This window comes from Mobula hypostoma, chromosome 17 (genome assembly GCF_963921235.1).
Source record: "Mobula hypostoma chromosome 17, sMobHyp1.1, whole genome shotgun sequence".
Taxonomy (NCBI): domain Eukaryota; kingdom Metazoa; phylum Chordata; class Chondrichthyes; order Myliobatiformes; family Myliobatidae; genus Mobula; species Mobula hypostoma.
The window spans coordinates 60,374,387-60,395,779 of NC_086113.1; the positions used below are offsets into that span (position 1 = coordinate 60,374,387).

Sequence of the window (21,393 nt, forward strand, 5' to 3'; positions counted from 1 at the left end):
GGAAATGGCTAGCACAAGAGGGCACAGTTTTAAGGTGCTTGGAAGTAGGTACAGAGGAGATGTCGGGGGTAGTTTTTTACGCAGAGAATGGTGAGTGTGTGGAATGGGATGCTGGCAACGGTGGTGGAGGCGGATACGATAGGGTCTTTTAAGAGACTCCTAGACAGGTATATAGACCTCAGAAAAATAGAGGGCTAAGGGTAACCCTAGGTAATTTCTCAGTTAGGGACATGTTCGGCACAGCTTTGTGGACTGAAAGGCCTGTATTGTACTGTAGGTTTTCTATGTGTCTATGAAAAGTGGATCCTACCTCCTCCTCCTCCTTGCTAGGATCCATGGACGATGTTTCCTTGACATGGTCTCTAAATGAGTGTTGGCCATACAGGATTTAGCTGAGAAGTTTCTTAAACCAATGCTAGTGAATCTTTGGAGGCACTAAATCTCTCCATCTAGGGCCTGTGGTAGCTCAATTATCAAGTTGCTTCAGGACAGACTCCAATTAAGTTTAAGTCTAATGGAAATGAGGGATATGGGATTTGTGCTGGAGTGTGACAGTGAGGTAAATGATCAGTTGTGATGTATATGTGAAGGGCAGAAGAGATCTGAGGGACCAAATAGCCTGCTCCTGCTATACCCGATGTTCCTAAGTTTCACTTGAAGTTTTTGCCAACTATTGTTCCTCCCCCTTATCTCCTGTTCTCATCCTTTCCTATATTCAGCTTCCCTTAAGGGCATTTCTGCTATTCACCTCAAACACTTCCTCTGACAGTGAGATTTTTCCACTGCATGGATTAAGCAGCTTCCTCTGAGTTTCCTGTTTCAGATTCTGTACCTGACATTGACATACCCACAAGTGAAAAACACTTCTCCATGAAAACTCTGTCAGACTACCTAAGATCTCTATTCGGTTGTCTTTCAACTGTTTATTTTAAGAGGAAATAAACCCATTGAGTTTATCTGTTCCTTATTGGTAGTGCTTCTATGTACATTTCAAGGGCTTTTACAGACATTTATATATGGGAACCAGATAATCATAGAATGATCTGATCCAGAAATAAATTCCAGGATGTAGTTTGCCTCCTTTTTATTGGTACTTCTAGTTTCAATGTAACATGCAAACACAAGAAAGTCTGCAGCTGTTGGAAATCCAAAACACTGGAGGAACTCAGCAGGTCAGACTGCATATATAGAAAAGAGTAAACAGTTGACGTTTTGGGCTGAGACTCTTCTTCAGGAGTGAGAAAGAAGGGGGAAGATGCCAGAATAAAATGGTGGGGGGAATGGGAAGAGGCTAGCTGATAGGTGAAGCTGGGTGGATTGGCAAGGTCAGGAGCTGGAGAAGAAAGACCTGATAGGAGAGGAGAGTGGACAATAGGAGAAAGGGCAGGCGGAGGGGTCCCAGGAGGAATTAATGGAGCAAGGAGAAATATGAGGCTATAAGGACCCTTTTTCAAGAAAGGAAGTAGCGATAGCCCAGGAAATTATAGACCAGTGAGTCTTACTTCAGTGGTTAGTAAGTTGATGCAGAAGATCCTGAGAGGCCGGATTTATGAACATTTGGAAAGGCATAATATGATAAGGAATAGTCAGCATGGCTTTGTCAAAGACAGGTCATACCTAACGAGCCTGACTGAATTTTTTGAGGATGTGACTAAACACATTAGTGAAGGTAGAGCAGTAGATGTAGTGTATATGGATTTCAGCAAGGCATTTAACAAGGTACCCTATGCAAGGCTTATTGAGAAAGTAAGTAGGAATGGGGTCCAAGGGGACATTGCTTTGTGGATCCAGAACTGGCTTGCCCACAGAAGGCAAAGAGTGACTGTAGACGGGTCATATTCTGCATGGAGGTCAGTGATCAGTGGTGTGCCTCAGGGATCCGTTCTGGTATCCCTTCTCTTCATGATTTTTATAAATGACCTGGATGGGTTAGTAAATTTGCTGATGACACAAAGGTTGGGGGTGTTGTGGATAGTGTGGAGGGCTGTCAGAGGTTACAGCGGGACATCGCTAGGATGTAAAACTGGACTGAGAAATAGCTGATGGAGTTCAACCCAGATAAGTGTAAGGTGGTTCATTTCGGTAGGTCAAATATGATGGCAGAATATAGTATTAATGGTAAGACTCTTGGCGGTGTGGAGGATCTGAGGGATCTTGGGGTCTGAGTCCATAGGACACTTGCAAAGCTGCTGCACAGGTTGACTCTGTGGTTAAGAAAGCATACAGTGCATTGGTCTTTATCAACCATGGGATTGAGCTTAGGAGCCGAGAGGTAATGTTGCAGTTGTATAGGACCCTTGTCAGACCCCACTTGGAGTACTGTGCTCAATTCTAGTTGCCTCACTACAGGAAGGATGTGGAAACCAAAAACAGATGCAGATTTACAAGGATGTTGCCTGGATTGGGGAGCATGCCTTATGAAAATAGGTTGAGTGAACTTGGCCTTTTCTCCTTGGAGCAACGGAGGATGAGAGGTGACCTGATAGGGGTGTATAAGATGATGAGAGGCATTGATCGTGTGGATAATCAGAGGCTTTTTCCCAGGGCTGAAATGGCTAGCACAAAAGGGCACAGTTTTAAGGAACTTGGAAGCAGGTACAGAGGAAATGTCAAGGGTAAGTTTTTTACGCAGAGAGTGGTGAGTGTGTGGAATGGGGTGGCAGCGACGGTGGTGGAGGCGGATACGATAGGGTCTTTTAAGAGACTCCTGGATATGTACATGGAGCTTAGAAAAATAGAGGTCTACGGGTAACCCTAGGTAATTTCTAAGGTAAGGACATGTTCAGCTCAGCTTTGTGGGCCGAAGGGTCTGTATCGTGCTGTAGGTTTTCTATGTTTCTATGTAATAGGCAGGTGAGAAAAAGTGGAAGGACAGAGTGCGGAATAGAGGAAGGGGAGGGAATTTTGGTCATCAGAAGGAGAAATCGACATTCATGCCATCAGGTTGGAGGGTACTGCGTAACATAGGGGTTGTGTTTTTACGTGCCATGTACTTCATATGATGGAGATAAGTTAACTCGTGGGGAGTCTTCATAAAAGGGTGCAAGATTCTCTGAAGCATGAAGGGGATGTAGATGTTATGTTCCTGGCACTGCTCAAGAACAGAATATTTAAGGCAGCACCAGATAAGGAACTTGGTGCATACTTCCAAAGAGATTATAGGAGTTTATCTCATGCAAGTGTGGCATAGCCTCATTGACTTTTGTACTGATTTATTCTTCCATGGAAAGAATTGCAGTAAAGCAGAGCATGCAACATGCAGTCATGCAAAAGAATGTAGGCATCCATCTGTGCATTGCACACACACTGTCACTTTATTGGGATGACTGACACCATGCCATTTGCCTTTCACCAGGAAAGTGCCCTTGCGTTCATTACTAACGTGGAACTATATGTGGGGATGTGGGGGAACTCCACTTAAAACATTGTTCTTGGACATTCCCTCCCACTTTCACTACAAAGCTGTCACTTGCAGATTGTCGGCTTCTGTTCCTTTCCCTCTGAACTTCGAATAAACCTGCACTCAGAAACTGTAATATTGGCCATGAGACTGTAATCTAATTGCCTTGATAACCATTCATGTTGTTTCTAACTGAATCCAAGGAAAGAGCCAGCCAGTTGTCACTGGCGTGTGTTCACCCCAGTGCTGTCCCTCCACAACCTTGTATTCAACCAGTTCATTTCTTGCTTTACCTATCTCTTTTCGGAAGCCCGTATCCCATCACGTATTTTCTCCTGATTTCCCTCCCTCCATCCTTGTATTTGTCCAGTCCGACTTTAGCTTACTCACTCTTTTTCCCTGCTTTTTGACTCACACTTCCTCTTACTCTTCCCCTTTCATCTTTTTATTGCCTCTCTTGCTCTCAGCCCTTGCTTTTCTCTACTCATCCCCCTGTCACTTTGTTACCTGCTGCTTGTTTTCCAGGCTCTGCTTCCTAGCAGCATCATGTGGGATCCTTTATTAGGGGAGCACAGTAGCATAGTGGTTAGCACAGTGCTTTACGGTACAGACAACCCAGGTTCAAATCCCACCACTGCCTGTAAGGAGTTTGTACATTCTCCCCATGACCATGTAGGTTTTCTCTGGGCCCTTCAGTTTCCTCATACATTCACTGTTTGATAGATTAATGTAAAGTCCTATGATTAGACTAGGATTAGGTCGAGGGATTGCTGGGCAGCATGGCTCGAAGGGCTTGTTCCACACTTCATCTCAATTATCAAAATAAATAAAATCTTCCAGCCTTGTTCCACTTTTGAGGGATTACTTGTTTTTTTATCTGTCCCAAGATATCATCTACCTTTGAAGAGTCTGTTAGATAGGCTGTAATAGTTACTGGGTGTGCATTTGTAAAACATTTTCCAGTGACGGATTTCTGTTCCTTACAGTTGATCTCGGCGAGCTGGGAAGGTGGATACAACCTGCAGTGTCAGAATCTTCACAGTGCTGGGCAAGCCGACATCCGGGTGAGATCAAATTAAATTCTGACAGGGAGGTAATGTTAGACATTAGGAAAATTACAGTGGATAATTGGGACACATCAGGCCCAGTACATTTTGGCCCAATTAAGTGGTTCCCCGAATTAGCCAAAGTTTCATAGAAAAAGTTATAAAGGTTTAAATTTTTAAAAAAGACAAACTACTATTTAACTGAATAACAAATTGTGTATAATACAGAATAAATTAGAACACTGCAGTACTATAAAACTGTATATTGGTTCTGAATAGTTATTAATGGAGGAATCCATCCAGTGTACATGGCTGTGTTTGTTTTTGATTGACAATATATGATCAAGCTTAGTGCATATAGCATTGACACTGAGCACACAAGGTGAAACATACTCTCCACAGTATCAACACACACACAGCAGCTGGACCAGACAGTGTACCCAAGGAGGAACTGAGGGAGTGCTCTGACCAGCTGGCAGAGGATTTTACTGAAATCTATAACCTCTCTCTGTCCATACTATGGTCCCTACATTCTTCAAAACATCAACCATTATAGAAATTCCAAAGCAGCCAGTGGTAACATGCTTCAATGACTACAGACCGATTGCACTCACCCATAGCTGCCAAGTGCCTGGGGAAGACAGGTTATGTCCCACATTAAGAACACCATTCCTGCTATTCTGCACTAGACCAGTTTGCCTATAAGGCAAACAGATCAGCCATCTCCATAGCTATCCACATCATTCTGGAACCCCTGAAGCATGAGGACACCTACACCAGAATGTATCTATGAATGGTCTCAATCATCCAGGTCATTGTATATCAAGGCAACTGGACTTGCTGTGCTGTCTCATTGACATTTCATCACTCATCCGAGAGGCTTCTTCAGTTCTGATCCATGGTGGGTAGTTTCTGGTTTATAAACTCTGTGAGTTGTTTAAAGGTATAGCATCACAAGAGGGTCATTAAGAGTCGTAGAGGTAATGAAAGGGTCATTAGTCTTATTTTTTCGTGAATGAAGGTGTGAACTGTTGTGGTTTGAAAGAGGGGTTAAAGAAGCCATCTTTGTCAACCTGATGGGTGGGGTGCAACCTGCTGAACCGTGTCTACGCCCACCTGGACAAGCCAGCGAGCACTGTGAGGGTCATGTTTTTTGACTTCTCCAGTGCGTTCAACACCATCCGCCCTGCTCTGCTGGGGGAGAAGCCGACAGCGATGCAGGTGGATGCTTTCCTGGTGTCATGGATTCTTGATTACCTGACTGGCAGACCACAGTACGTGAGCTTGCAACGCTGTGTATCTGACAGAGTGATCAGCAGCACTGGGGCTCCACAGGGGACTGACTTGTCTCCCTTTCTCTTCACCATTTACACCTCGGACTTCAACTACTGCACAGAGTCTTGTCATCTTCAGAAGTTTTCTGATGACCCTGCCATGGTTGGATGCATCAGCAAGGGAGATGAGGTTGAGTACAGGGAAACTTTGTTACATGGTGTGAGCAGAATTATCTGCAGCTTAATGTGAAAAAGACTAAGGAGCTGGTGGTAGACCTGAGGAGGGCTAAGGCACCGGTGACCCCTGTTTCTATCCAGGGGGTCACTGTGGACATGATGGAGGATTACAAATACCTGGGGATACGAATTGACAATAAACTGGATGGGTCAAAGAACACTGAGGCTGTCTACAAGAAGGGTCAGAGCCGTCTCTATTTCCTGAGGAGACTGAGGTCCTTTAACATCTGCCGGATGATGTTGAGGATGTTCTACAAGTCTGTGATGGCCAGTGCGATCATGTTTGCTGTTGTGTGCTGGGGCAGCAGGCTGAGGGTAGCAGACACCAACAGAATCAACAAACTCATTCGTGAAGGCCAGTGATGTTGTGGGGATGGAACTGGACTCTCTAACAGTGGTGTCTGAAAAGAGGATGCTATTCAAATTGCATGCCATCTTGGACAATGTCTCCCATCCACTACATAATGGACTGGTTGGACACAGGAGTACATTCAGCCAGAGACTCATTCCACCAAGATGCAACACAGAGCATCATAGGAAGTCATTCCTGCCTGTGGCCATCAAACTTTACAACTCCTCCCTTGGAGGGTCAGACACACTGAGCCAATAGGCTGGTCCTGGACTTACTTCCTGGCATAATTTACATATTACTATTTAATTATTTATGGTGCAACTGTAACGAAAACCAATTTCCCTCGGGATCAATAAAGTATGACTATGACTATAACTAACAGCTACTTACAATGTAGTCCTAACATCTTTACTCTGTCATCTCCACAACAGTTCACACCTTCATTCATGCAAAGATAAGACTAATAACCCTCTCATTACCTCTACGACTCTTAACAACCCTCATGTTATACCTTAAACAAAACCTACCCACCATGGATCAGAACTGAAGGAGCCTCTTGGATGAGTGGTGAAACATCTAGACGACACAATGAGTCCAGTTGCCTTGATTTACTACCGCTTGCTACAGCAGAATGCTTTTTATTGACTACATTTCTGCTTTCAACAGCATACCCACCAACAAGGTGACCATGACACAACACATTTTGGGACTCAATACATCAATTTGTAACTGGATTCTATACTTTCTTATCAATCACTCCCAGAATATTTGAATAGGCAAGTACACATCAATCCTTCCTAACCCTGAACACCGGTGCACGGCAGAAGCGTGTATTGAGCCCACTCCTTTACACTCTTTTCACTCATGACTGTGCCTCTGCCAATGCCACCAACTCGTTTATTAAATTTGCAGATAGCACCACAGTGCTGATTACAATTAACAGCATCCAGAGAGGAGGTGTAGAAACTGTCTAAATGGTGCAAAAACCATAACCTTTCACTTAATATACAAAAAAAGAAATGGTTATCGATTTCAGGAAATCAAGAAGGTGTGAACAAGCTCCACTACTCACAAACAGTGAAACAATGGAAAGCCAGAAACGGGAGTGAAAATGAGACGATTTAATTACTTCAAGTTAGAAACTATAGAATTTGAAGGTATCCACAATAATTTTGAAAGCATTATTTGAGGCAGTGTATTAGTTAGAACTTCACTGTCATTTCTGAGGACAACGAGATTACAATGCTGCTCCATGCAGTGCAAAACATCAGACAGGCAATTCAATTACTAAAAACACAATGACTAAATTTAAAATAACATCTGAGTTATTTAAAGTGACATCTAAGTTATAATTGAATTAAAAACAAACAACTCTAAAATGTGGCATTGTTTAGTTTCATGACAGCCCTGGGGAAAAGCTGTTTTTTCAGTCTGGATGTCCATTCTGTATCTCCAGCCAGATGGTATCCATTCTGTATCTCCAGCCAGATGGTAGGAGATTGAACAGTAATTACAAGGATGGGAAAAGTCCATCACAATTTTGCAAGCCAGCTTTAAATTCTTGAGAGAGAACATCACAGAGGAACTCTCTTTGATCACCAGCACTTCCTTGATAGGAATTTAAAGAGAGCAAATTAGCCCCAAAAGCTGCTGGTAAACCTTTATTATTGTACAATTGAGAGCATACTGACCTACTGTATGACAGTATGGTCCTCTAGCTTCAACAAGATTGACCCAGAAGCATTTCAACGAGTGATCAGAACTGTTGAGATCATCATTGGGACACAACTACCAGATATGGAAACCATCTACAACTCACCATGTCTATAGCTGGCTCGCAAAGTCGTGATGGACTTTTCCCATCCTTGTAATTACTGTTCAATCTCCTACCATCTGGCTGGAGATACGGAATCATTTCTGCATGGACATCCAGACTGAAAAAAACAGTTTTTCCCCAGGGCTGTCATGAAACGAAACAATGCCACATTTTAAAGTTGTTTGCTTTTAATTCAATTATAACTTAGATGTCACTTTAAATAACTCAGATGTTATTTTAAATTTAGTCATTGTGTTTTTAGTAATTGAATTGCCTATCTGATGTTTTGCACTGAATGGAGCAGCATTGTAATCTCGTTGTCCTCAGAAATGACAGTGAAGTTCTAACTAATACACTGCCTCAAATAATGCTTTCAAAATCATTGTTGAAACCTTCAAATTCTGTAGTTTCTAACTTGAAGTAATGAAATTATTTCATTTTCACTCCCGTTTCTGGCTTCTCCAAGCCTTGAATGCTTGAAACCACAGTGAGCAAAACAATTCTAAATCATTTTACTTCTTATTTTGTGCCAAATATCAGTGACAAAAATCACTGCTTTTTGAACACAAACACACACATTATTTTAAAAATAACTGTTTGCTCTAAGTACGGTGTAGTGTCTAACAGCAACACAAGTTCACATGACTGACGCTAGTTAGAGACTGTTCGGCAACAATCTGCTGTCCCAGTTAAGGGGCATAGTGCCCTAAATAAACAAAGGGAATCCTCACTATTTTCTCAATTAGTTTTTGTTCTTTAAATGTTGGCCCAAATAAGTGGCTGCCCTGATTAACTGATGGTCCAATTAGATAAAATCCACTGTATTTTTAAAAAAACATCACTTGAGGTAGTCCTCTCTTTCCACTTGTAGTCTTCTGAATGCAAGAAATTGAATCCTGTAATGGAGCAGTGAAGTCGTTATCCTTGAAAATCAAAAGAACTGCATTTGCTGGAAATCTGAAATAAAATAGGTGAAAGCAGGAAATACTTGGCAGGTCAGGCTGCATCTGTGGTTAGAGGAACAGAGTCAACCTTTCAGGTCAGAGAACCTTTGTCAGGATTGGGAAGAAGACAAAATATGCCCGTTAAGCTAAAGAGAGCATGGGTGAAGAAGATGTCATTGTAAAACCAGAGTGATCATGGGGATAGACAACTGGCCAATGAGTGAATAGTGAGTGAGAATATGGGCAAAAGAGTGTAGGAGTAATGAAAAGCAAAGCAGGAAGAAGTGCCCAGCAGGTCAGGCTGTGCATATTCTTGTCATGTTTTGTAAACTTGCTGTGGTCCTGCACTCCACTGATCCAAGTCATTGGACTAGAACAGACCCATCATATATTCTAAAAGCAGCCCTCTCCAAGCCTCAGTTAGTTATTTGGAGGTGGTGGAGAAAAATGCAGTTGGACATTCTAGTTTATCAGTGATATTTTTGATCTAGTGCTTAATAGTTTAGCCTCACTCTGTGAAGATGGTAGGTTTGGTTCACAATACATATGTGGTTGGCAGTTTAGTATAAGAATTCATAAAGTCAGAATGCACATCTTCCAAGGAGAATTGATTGAGGCCTCCATGTTCTGGTCCAGTTACTTTCTGCTTTCTGAACTGCTTTATTATGAAGTTTCAGACAGGTCCCTGATGTTGATATGTCTTGCTTCCAAGTAGGAGGTGAGTTTTAATTAAAAAGCCAGATTAATTGACCATCTTGATGCTCTTAATTTAGATGGCTGTTTGCATTGCTTCAATGTACCAGAATTCTCCTGGCCAAGGGCAGCTGTTTCAAAGGAGCCAGACAATGCTCAGCCACACAGATGGATGCAACTATGCTATAAGTCAGCAGAGAAAAAGAAATTTCCCCAGGCAGTCCACTGTTGCAGGCTAGTCTTGATAAGATAACTCAAAAATACCCAAAAGGGCCACCTCTCCACTCAATTCTTCTTGAAAAATGACATACATTAAAATATAAACACAAGAGGTTCTGCAGATGTTAGAGATCCAGAGCAACACACAGAAAATGCTAGAGAAATGCAGCAAGTTAGGCAGTAACTATAGAAATGAATAAACAGTTGATGTTTCGGGCCGAGACCCTTCTTCCTGATGAAGGGTCATGGCCTGAAATGTCAACTGCTTATTATGGCTAGTCCTGCAAAAATTCACAACATCCTTTCTTAAATTAGGTCAATAGTCTTCCTCACTCCAAAATGTCCACCTAAAGGCATCTTGTGGGCCAGGTTTAAAATTTCAGCCCTGTAAACCTTTGGAACCACTACTTGATGTTCAGTGGCCCAGTCCTCACTTGCAGGCACAGTAGGTGATCTCCACTTCCTCATTAACACCCCAACTTTAGGGTAGTATCCCATTGACTCTTTCTGAACCTCCTCTTCTGTGAGAGCTGGCTCCTTTAAAGCCACAATTTCTGAATCTTGATTTTGTTCCTCTATAAATTCCTTTCTAGATAAGGACAAACCTTTCTCATCAGCTTTACTACCCTCTAAGTCCTGCTGGAATAGGGAAGGTAGAAAAGTCTCTGATAAATCATCATGATTTAAACCCCTGGTTTTGCTATCTTGGGCTTCAAAATCCCCCTGCCCCGAACTACCTGCATCAGCAGACCTCTTAGATATGGTTCGGGTCACTGCACATGTGGCATACACATCAGTCTCTCTCTATGGGTCATTAGCAGCAGCTTTGCTCGTTAGCTGAACTTCTGAATAAACATTACCTTGGATAGGTGTCAACCTCCCCCCAATGTTTACTAAACTCAGCACTATCACCAGACTTACAAAACACATGTGTATATTGTGAAAAATGCCAAACAATCCATTTATTTTATTCCTACAACCTTTATCTCGATTTGTCGCCATAGGAACTTCTTTAAATGGCCTCTCAAAACCAGTACAATCCTTCTCCACATCACAGTCGTGACAACATCATAACCTTGAAGGTGTTTACATCCAACTGTTAAAACAAAATTCAACAGAGTGGCACATACTTCTTCAGTAGGCCCTTGTCCTGCAAGCAGGGTCAAAGGTCGTGAAACCAATCCAACCTTCACAAGTACTTTATTCAAAAATCCAGAAACAACACTTCCTCAATATCTTCAGTAATATTTACCTCACCAATTTTCATCCCCTCACTAACTTTTAGAACACTGTCTAATACAAGTGACTGAGAATCCTCAATTTCCACTGGTGCCAAGGTTAACCCCTTATTCACTGAACCAAGACCATCTGACACAAAAGAACTGCATTCTTTTCCAACCAAGTCAGACACCTCAGACCTTAACTTTGCTTCAACACAAGGTTCAGTATCCTGTGAATCCACAGCTACTTCAACAACCTGAACACTGGCAATCAGGACAGCTGTTTCTTCTGGGCTTTCATCACTTGTCCCAGTTTCAAATTCAAGGTTACCCTGAACCTCCCAGCTACTCTCTGGGAAACTCTCATCTGGAGTAAACTCAACCTTGTGGGATAAAATAATCTCATCTGCCATCTTAGCAGACCCCCGCAGGGTGGCAGCATCCTCTTGATCTAGGTATGCCTTTACATAATCGGGAATACAACTTTTAAACTTTTCAATCAAAACCAGCTCTTCCGAGCTGTAAAAATCAGCAGGGGGCGCGGAAGCTGGCGGTTTGAGAGAATTTCGCTCCGGATTTCGATTGGAGTTGGCTCGACTGGAAGCTGGCTGTGTTTTGCTTGATACGTGAGTGTGGTTTGGAACCTGTTGAGGGAAAGAGAGTGGGGAAGGAACGGAAGTTGCTGGGAGGGGGTCGTGTGGGTCTGGTAATGGCGGACAAGATAAGAGGAGGGGTTGAGGGAAAGAAAGTGGAGAAGGAGAGGGATAGAGACTTGGGACCAGAGGTAGGCAGCTGGGGAGAGGTCGATTATTGTGAAGGGAGAAATAAAGGGAATGAGGAGGTAGTGAGGGCACTGATGAATAAAAACCAAGACAAAGGGAATAAAAGAATAAGAAATGATAGTGGAGAAAGCTCTGAAAGTGAGGAAGATGAAGAAGCTCAGAGAGGAGGTGTTGTCATAATTAGGTTTAATGAGAAGGCTCAGGGTCATATGAAGAAAATTAACCCGTTTGTGCTAATAACAACTCTGACAAATAAGATAGCGGAAATAGTATTTGCAAAAGTCCTTAATGATGGCAACTTATTGGTAAGATGTACGAATGAGGAACAACTTGAGAAAGTTCTCAAGCTAAAAGGGATAGGAAAATGCAAGGTGGAATACACTGGGAGGGTGGGAGCACAAAATAGTGGTTGTAAAGGAGTGATCACAGGAATACCAATGAGTATAAATATGGAGGAGATTGTGACGAGAATACACATAAAATTAAGATGTTTGCTGGCCTGGGTTAGCATCAGTGACATCAGCAAGTGGTCTGCCACCTGCCCTCAGGGGAAGGAGAGATAAGGAACAATGGAGCAGCGTCTGGAGATGTGTAATGAAGGAACGGGGGAGAGAGAGCTGTCTGGAGCGGCTCCCCCCCTTTGAACCTTGAACTGTTTGAAGTGATGGACAGGCGATACCCCAGCAGGGGGATAAAAAGGGACCGGTTCGCTAAGGCAGGACACACGCCACCCGAGGTAACGAGACCCTGGAAGCGGTACGCTTCTCACGAGTCGGTGGGAAGTACCAAACAACGGCCAGGGTGGAAAGGTACGATCAGCGGGAACCCGGTGTGTGTCCGCCCTTGCCTGGGTGCCGGGTTCACTGCAGAGGATCAACCGCATCTGGAGGAGGGGTCACAGTCGGTGACCTCAGGTGACATCACCAAGGACCCGCCCAAAAGCTGCTTGTGAGCCATATCGCTGGTCTGTGAGTGAAGCCGTTCTGAATGATCAGTTGTTCCTGTTCTCTCTGTCTCTCTTCCCCCACGTTGTCCATCGCCATGGCAACAATTACTGCGAACTGAACTACTAAACTGGACTGAACTTTGAGTCACTTTGAAATTTGGTCATTTACCCCTAGACAACGATAGAGTTTGATTGATGCTGTTATCTTAATTCTGTGCACATGTGTGTTTATCATCGCTGAACTGTTGCATTTATTATCCTTTCGATTACTGTGTTGCTTGTTTCTTTAATAAAACTTTCTTAGTTCTAGTACTCCAGACTCCAACTGAGTGATCCATTTCTGCTGGTTTGGCAACCCAGTTACGGGGTACGTAACAAGATAAAGAGGAATATCAAAGGAGGGAAAGTAATGAATGTTCAAAGACTGAAAATAACAAAGGAGGGAGTGAAAAAGGAAAGTGAATCAGTATTGATTGAATTTGAAGAAGAAAGAGTGCCAAGGAAGGTGTTCCTGGGTTTCATGAGTTACCCAGTAAGGGTGTATGTGCCAAAGCCATTGAGGTGCTATAATTGTCAAAGGTTTGGACACGTGGCTAAAAACTGTAAAAGGCAGAGATGTGCTAGATGTGGGGGTGATCATGAATATGGAAAGTGCGGAACAGGAGTTCAACCAAAATGCTGCAATTGTGGAGGAGCTCATAATGTTGCATATAGTGGGTGTGAGGTTGTGAGATGGGAGACTAAAATTCAAGAAATAAGAGTGAAAAGAAAGATCACTTATGCAGAAGCTGTAAGAATGTCAAGAGAACAGAATAATGCTCCTAATGAACAGGGAGCAATAGGGATATGAGAGATGCAACAAAGAACAAATGACAGGATTCCTGTAGACAAAAAAGCTCCAGTAACATTCATTGTAGGAGTGATTAATAGTACGGCTGAGGTAAAGTCAAAAAGTGACAAAATTCAGCTGGTGGTAAAAGCAGCAGTAAACCATTTAGGGTTAGTAGGACTGACATGGGAGGAAGTGAGGGAGAACCTCAGTAATCAGTCAAGCCAGGAAGTGTCATGTGTTGGTTAATACTAATTATGGTGATTCTTTTACAATGGAATGCAAGGAGCTTACTGGCCAATAGCCAGGAATTCAAGCACTTTATTAAAGAAATGGTTGTAAAACCGGATGTAGTGTGTATTCAGGAAACTTGGTTGAAACCAACTTTAGACTTTGTGGTATATGGGTATACAATGATTAGGAAAGATAGAAATCTAGGGGGAGGAGGGGGTTGTGCTATGTTAATCAAGCAAGGTATACCATATAGGGTACTGGAAAAAGGAGATGATCAGGAATACATAGTGGTGGAAGTGTGGGAGAGAGGGGAGGGAGTGGTTATAATTCACTACTACAATCCATGTAAAAGGTTGGATTTGGACAGCCTATTAAAGATACAAGGACAAAACAGACATAAGGTAGTGTGGTGTGCAGATTTCAATGCTCAAAGCACAATATGGGGGGATCAGATTACAGATCCAAATGAAAAGGTAATTGAAGATTTGATGGAAGAAAGGGATTTGGTGTGTATGAATGATGGTAGCGGCACAAGGATAGATATAACAACAGGAACTGAGTCAGTGTTAGATATTACGTTAGTGTCTAATACCTTGGCTGGCATTAGTAACTGGGGAATTTGGACTGCTTCAACAGTAGACAGTGATCACTACCCAGTTTTATGTTCAGTGGGTGAAGGAGTTGAAGTAAGACCAGGTGGCGGAACCCCAAAGTGGGTGTTTGAAAAAGCTGATTGGGGTAATTTCCAGAAGTTGAGTGAAGAAGGGTTGACAAAGATTGATATTTCTGGAAATGTAGATGAATTAAACAGTCAGGTGACTTCAGCAATTATCATGGCAGCAGAAGGATCTATACCTAGGAGTAAAAATAGGATGAATAGAAAACTGGTACCATGGTGGACAGAGGAATGTTGTCAGGCTGTAAAAAACAGAAATAGAGCATTCAGGCTAGTTAAAAGAACCCATAATATGCAGCATTTGGTTCAATATAAGAAAGCACAGGCAGTGGTGAGAAGAATTGTATGTCAAGCTAAAAGGGCAAGTTGGAGGAGTTTTTGCAACAAGGTAGGAAGAACAACACCTGTGGGAGAGATATGGGGAATAATTAAGAGGATGGGAGGAGATAGAAGGGAATGGGAATATCCAGTAATGATATCCGAGGAGGAAACTGCAGTCTCCAGTAGGGATAAGGCAGAGGTCATGGCCAAGTCATTTGTACTGATACACAGTTCAGAAAATTTGTCTGAAGAAGGGAGAAGAAGAAGGGAAAGAATAATGAGCCAACACCCAGGTGTGTTAAGCAGGAGGGAAGGAACAGATGATATAATTGATGATCCATTTACATTAGCAGAAATGGTGAGAGCAATAAAGAGATCGAGACCAACCTCCCCAGGGAAAGATCTGATATGCTCTGTGATGCTAAAAAATCTAGGAGAAGGAGCGCTCTTGAAGTTGCTGCATTTTTTTAACAGAGTGTGGGAGGAGGGAAGATTACCAAGTGCATGGAAAGAAGCAGTAGTAATTCCAATAAGTAAGCCTGGCAAGGATCTGTCAAAATGCACTAGCTACAGACCAATTGCATTAACATCAAGTATATGTAAGATAATGGAAAAGATGATAACAGAAAGGTTATCGTATGAGCTTGAGAAAAGGGGAATGCTGGCAAGTTATCAGAGTGGTTTTAGAAAGGGAAGGAATTCCATGGACTCAGTGATTATGTTAGAGACTGAAACAATGAAGGCCCAGGCAAATAGAGAGTCAGTAGTGGCAGTGTTCTTTGACATTGAAAAAGCCTATGATATGATGTGGAAGGAAGGATTATTAATTAAACTGCACAAGATGGGGGTTGGTGGAAGAGTTTTTAATTGGATTAAAGATTTTTTGTTAGGTAGAAAAATTCAAGTTCGGATTGGATCAGAATTATCAAAACAGTACATAGTGGAAAATGGCACACCTCAAGGTAGTGTGATCAGCCTGTTACTTTTCATCATTATGATCAATGATGTCTTCACAAAGGTACCAGTGGATATAGGTAGGTCACTGTTTGCGGATGATGGGGCCTTGTGGAAAAGAGGCAGGAACATGGACCATATAATCAGGAAACTACAAGAAGCAATTGATGAAGTGGTGGAATGGGGTTATGATTGGGGATGTAGATTTTCAGTAGATAAAACTCAAACTGTATTTTTTACCAGGAAAAGGGTTGAGGTAGGGAAGAAGTTAAGGATGTATGGGGTTGAATTAGAAAGGGTTGCATCATTTAAATTTCTGGGAGTTATATTTGATTCACGATTAACATGGGCAGACCATATCAGGAAAGTTGAGGAGAAATGTAAAAAAGTAATAAATGTGATGAGATGTTTGACTGGTAGGGAATGGGGAGCAAGTTGTTCAGCTTTGAAGAGAATGTATGTGGCTTTAGTAAGATCTGTATTGGATTATGGATATATAGTATATGGATCAGCAGCTAGGTCTCTTATAAGGAAACTGGATGTGATTCAGGCTCAGGCCTTGAGAGTGTGCAGTGGGGCTTTTAAAACGTCACCAGTGTCAGCCCTACAGGTAGAAATGGGAATAATGCCTTTGGAACTAAGAAGGAACAACTGATAGCAAACTACTGGGCTAATTTGCAGGGGCACAATGATTCTCACCCTACTAAAGGAGTGTTGCAGGAGTGCTGGGAAAATGGGAGGTTTCAGAGGGATACCTTTAGTCGGGTAGGGAATGATATCGCGAAAGAATGTGGAGTGTTTGATCGGAGGATAAGTCCTTCAGTAGTTTATCCGGTTGTAGCTCCATGGAAGCTTGTATGGCCTGACATAGACTGGCATTTGTTAGAGGTAAAAAGGAAAGAAAGATATAAAACAGATTTGGTAAATGCATTTAACTGTCATGTGATGGAAAAGTATAGTGATTATACTCACATTTATACGGATGGTGCGAAGGAACCTGAAACAGGAGTGACAAGGTTTGGGGTAGTAATACCAGCAAAAGAAATTGGAATCAGCAGAAGAACATCTAATAAGTTAGGGGTGTTTACAGTGGAGATGCTGGCAGTGTTGGTTGCGTTGCAATGGGTGCAGAAAGCCAGACAAGCCAAAGCATTGATATGTTCAGATTCATCCTCAGTTCTAGCAAGTTTAAGGTCTTTTCACACAAACAGTCGGCAAGATGTACTTTATGAAGTCCTTCAGTTAGTTACAAGAATTGCAAATCAGGGAGGTCAGGTAAAATTTCTATGGGTTCCAGCACATGTAGGGGTGAAGGGGAATGAGAGGGTGGATGAGTTGGCGAAGAGGGCGTTAAAGAAAGAAAATGTGGAAATGCACATTAGTATCAGTAAAGCAGAGGTTAAGTGTGTAATCTGGGAAAAAGTCAACCGAATGTGGCAAGAAAGATGGGACAGGGAGGGGAAAGGGAGGCATTTATATCAAATACAAAAGAGTGTTGCAGTTACTAGGGTAGGTAATGGAAACAGAAGAGAGGAAATTGTGTGGACTAGGTTAAGGCTGGGGCATTGTGCATTAAACAAAACATTGAAAATGATAGGGAAACACCAGACAGGATTGTGTGAGGAATGTCAGGAAGAGGAGTCAGTAGAACATGTAGTTTTGTGTTGTAGGAAGTATGGGATACAGAGAGAGATGATGAGAAATAAATTAAGGGAGTTGGGGATGCAGGAATTCACATTAAAAGGGTTGCTGGGCATGGGTGAGAGAGCACGTCCGGGTATTTTTAGCATTTTTAAGGGTTACAGGTGTTTTTTTATAAAATATGATGAATAAACAGGAATAGGATACTAGGATGGTCAAAGATGGGAGGGTGAAGTGTAGGTTTGTATATATGTGTGTGTGTGTGTGTGTGTGTGTGTGTGTGTGTGTGTGTAGGTTTGTGTGTGTGTGCGCGCGATTGGGTGAAGGGATTTAGAATGTATGTCTAGTGCACATTCTGGAGCAGAGGGTGGCGGTAATGCACCATTAAGCTGGATGCCAACCGCGGTAAAACAAGATACAGACAGACAGACAGAAAATCAGCAGAGTCCAACACTAAATCACTTTGCTGCAATTTGTCTATCTTTTCCAGCTCAAACTGCCTCTGCTTGTCTGCCTCTTCTCTCTGTTTGGCTGCCTCTCTAGCCTCTCTCTCAAGCTGCTTTAATTTCAGTTCATGCTGCCTTTGCTCTTCCTTTAATTACTCCAGCTGAAGCTGAATCTCCGCCTCAGTAAATTTACCTTCAGCAAATAACTCTTACACCTCCTCTTCAAACTTTCCCTTAGCTATATAATGTTGGGCTATTACTGTCTGCATCTGAGCTCTCTTCATTTTAGTGGTCACCTTTAGTCTTAACTCTTGAGTGAGTGCCAACAACACATCAGGGGTTGGTTCTGCCATAAACTTATTAACCTCAAACTCTATTTCTGCTGACCTTCCACACAAACAAATCAAAGGGGATTTTCCCCAGAAGTCTTTTCCCAGGGCTGAAATGGTTGCCACAAGAGGACAGAGGTTTAAGGTGCTGGGGAGTAGGTACAGAGGAGATGTCAGGGGTAAGTTTTTTACTCAGAGAGTGGTGAATGCATGGAATGGGCTGCCAGCAACGGTGGTGGAGGGTCTTTTAAGAAACTTTTAGATTGGTACATGGAGCTGAGAAAAATAGAGGGCTATAGGTAAGCCTAGTAATTTCTAAAGTAAGGAAATGTTCGGCATAACTTTGTGGGCTGAAGGGCCTGTATTGTACTGTAGGTTTTCTATGTTTCTAGAACAGATGACCCAGAGTTCAGAAACATAATTCCCTGAAAGTTGAGTCACAGTTAGATGGTACTGAAGAAGGTTTTTGACACACTCAGTCAGGGTATTGAGGATAGAAGTTGGGATACCTTGGTGTGGTTGTAATTTGGATGAGGCCACTTTGGAGGACAGGTGTAGTGGCACACGGGAACATTAACCTACAGGCCCCTCTCCAAGTCACACAATATCCTGAAAGGAAATTGTATTGCTGAGTCTGAATCTCAAAACTCCCTATCCAACAGAAGCATCTTCAGTGGAAGGATGGCAGTGGTTCAAAAGTGGCTCTTTACTACCTTTCCAGGGGAAGTTGGAGAGGAGCAATAGATGCTGGATAGGCTATTGAGACTCAGATACTGTTTAAAAAAAAGAAAAAAATCAGGTGGTTTGACAGCCTCCACAGCAATTATTAGTTTTTGATCCCTGACTTATTGAAATAATTTAGATACTGTAGAGGGATTTAAACTTGTTTGTCCTATTGAATCATTGGCTTTGATTTCTCTGTTACTAGTTCAGCAACACAGCTTATCTTGCTGCAAATGTCCCCTGATCATCACTTGTTTCGTTTCTATCAGTCTTCTGTTGTCATATAGATGACTGCACTTCTGCACAGCAAATAATCAGCAAAATGAGTTAATCAGAAACATCTTTTTTTCACTCCAAATCTAGGTAACTTTAAAATGTAAACTGTGATCACTTTGTTGAAACCTTTTTCTTTTCCAGGGTTCCTTGTTTGAACAGTGTGAATTAATAGTTGATCCAGACCATGATGCACAGGTTACATAGAAACATAGAAAACCTACAACACAATACAGGCCCTTCAGCCCACAATGCTGTTTCAAACATGTACTTACTTTAGAAATTACCCAGGGTTACTCATAGCCCTCTATTTTTCTAACCTCCGTGTACCTATCCAGGGGTTTCTTAAAAGTTCCTATCGTATCCGCCGCCAGCAGCCCATTCCACGCACTCACTACTCTGTGTTTTTAAAAAAAACTTACCCCTGACATCTCCTCTGTAACTACTTCCAAGCACCTTAAAACTGTGCTCTCTTGTGCTAGCCATCTCAGCCCTGGGAAAAAGCCTCTGACTACCCACACGATCAATGCCTCTCTATCAGGTCACCTCTCATCCTCCGTCGCTCCAAGGAGAAAAAGCCGAGTTCACTCAACCTATTCTCATAAGGCATGCTTCTCAATCCAAGCAACATCCTTGTAAATCTCCTCTGCACCCTTTCTATTGTTTCCTCATCCTTCCTGTAGTGAGGTGACCAGAACTGAGCACAGTACTCCAAGTGGGGTCTGACCAGGGTCCTATATAGCTGTAATATTACCTCTTGGCTCTTAAACTCAATCCCATGGTTGATGAAGGCCAATGCACCATATGCCTTCTTAACTACAGAGTCAACCTGCGCAGCAGCTTAGAGTGCCCTATGGACTCGGACTCCAAGGTCCCTCTGATCTGTCACACTGCCATGAGTCTTACAATTAGTACTATATTCTGCAATCATATTTGCCCTACCAAAATGAACCACTTCACACTTACCTGAGTTGAACTCCATCTGCCACTTCTCAGCCCAGTTTTGCATCCGAGCAATGTCCGGCTGTAACCTCTGACAGCCCTCCACACTATCCACAACACCTCCAACCTTTGTGTCATCAGCAAATTTACTAACCCATCCCTCCAACCCATCCAGGTCACTTATAAAACTCACAAAGAGAAGGGGCCCCTGAACAGATCCCTGAGGCACAACACTGGTCACCAACCTCCATGCAGAATATGATTCATCTATAACCACTCTGTACATTCAGTGGGCAAGCCAATTCTGGATCCACAAAGCAATGTCCCTTTGAATCCCATGTCTCCTTACTTTCTTAATAAGCCTTGCATGGGGTACCTTATCAAATTCCTTGCTGAAATCCATATACACTACATCTACTGCTCTACCTTCATCATTATGTTTAGTCACATCCTCAAAAACATTCAATCAGGCTCGTAAGGCATGACCTGCCCTTGACAGAACCATGCTTGCTATTCCTAATCATATTAAGCCACTCCAAATGTTCATAAATCTTGCCTCTCAGGATCTTCTCCATCAACTTACCAAACACTGAAGTAAGACTCACTGGTCTATAATTTCCTGGGCTATCTCTACTTCCTTTCTTGATCAAGGAAACAACATCTGCAACCCTGCAATCCTCTGGAACCTCTCCCTTCCTCATTGATGATGCAAAGATCATTGCCAGAGGCTCAGCAATCTCCTCCCTCGCCTCCCACAGTATCCTGGGGTACATCTCTTCCGGTCACAGAGACTTATCCAACTTGATGCTTTCCAAAAGCTCCAGCACATCCTCTTTCTTAATGTTTATATGCTTAAGCTTTTCAATCCGCTGTAAATCATTCCTACAATCTCCAAGATCCTTTTCCATAGTGAATACTGATGCAAAGTGTTCACTAAGTACCTCTGCTATTTCCTCCGGTTCCATACATACTTTCCCACTGCCACACTTGATAGGTCCTAATTCTCTCACGCCTTATCCTCTTGCTCTTCACATACTTGTAGAATGCCTTGGGGTTTTCCTTAATCCTGCTTGCCAAGGCCTTCTCATGGCCCGTT

At 42.5% G+C, this 21,393-nt stretch overlaps 1 protein-coding gene across 1 annotated transcript in view; it reads left to right on the forward strand.

Annotated features, from left to right (window-relative positions):
* elovl2 (ELOVL fatty acid elongase 2) overlaps window positions 1-21,393 on the forward strand; it is a 142,170-nt gene that overhangs the window by 81,441 nt on the left and 39,336 nt on the right. The window contains exon 4 of the mRNA XM_063069981.1: window positions 4,387-4,464. Coding sequence (XP_062926051.1) covers window positions 4,387-4,464 — 78 coding nt within the window. The remainder of the gene's footprint in view (window positions 1-4,386; window positions 4,465-21,393) is intronic.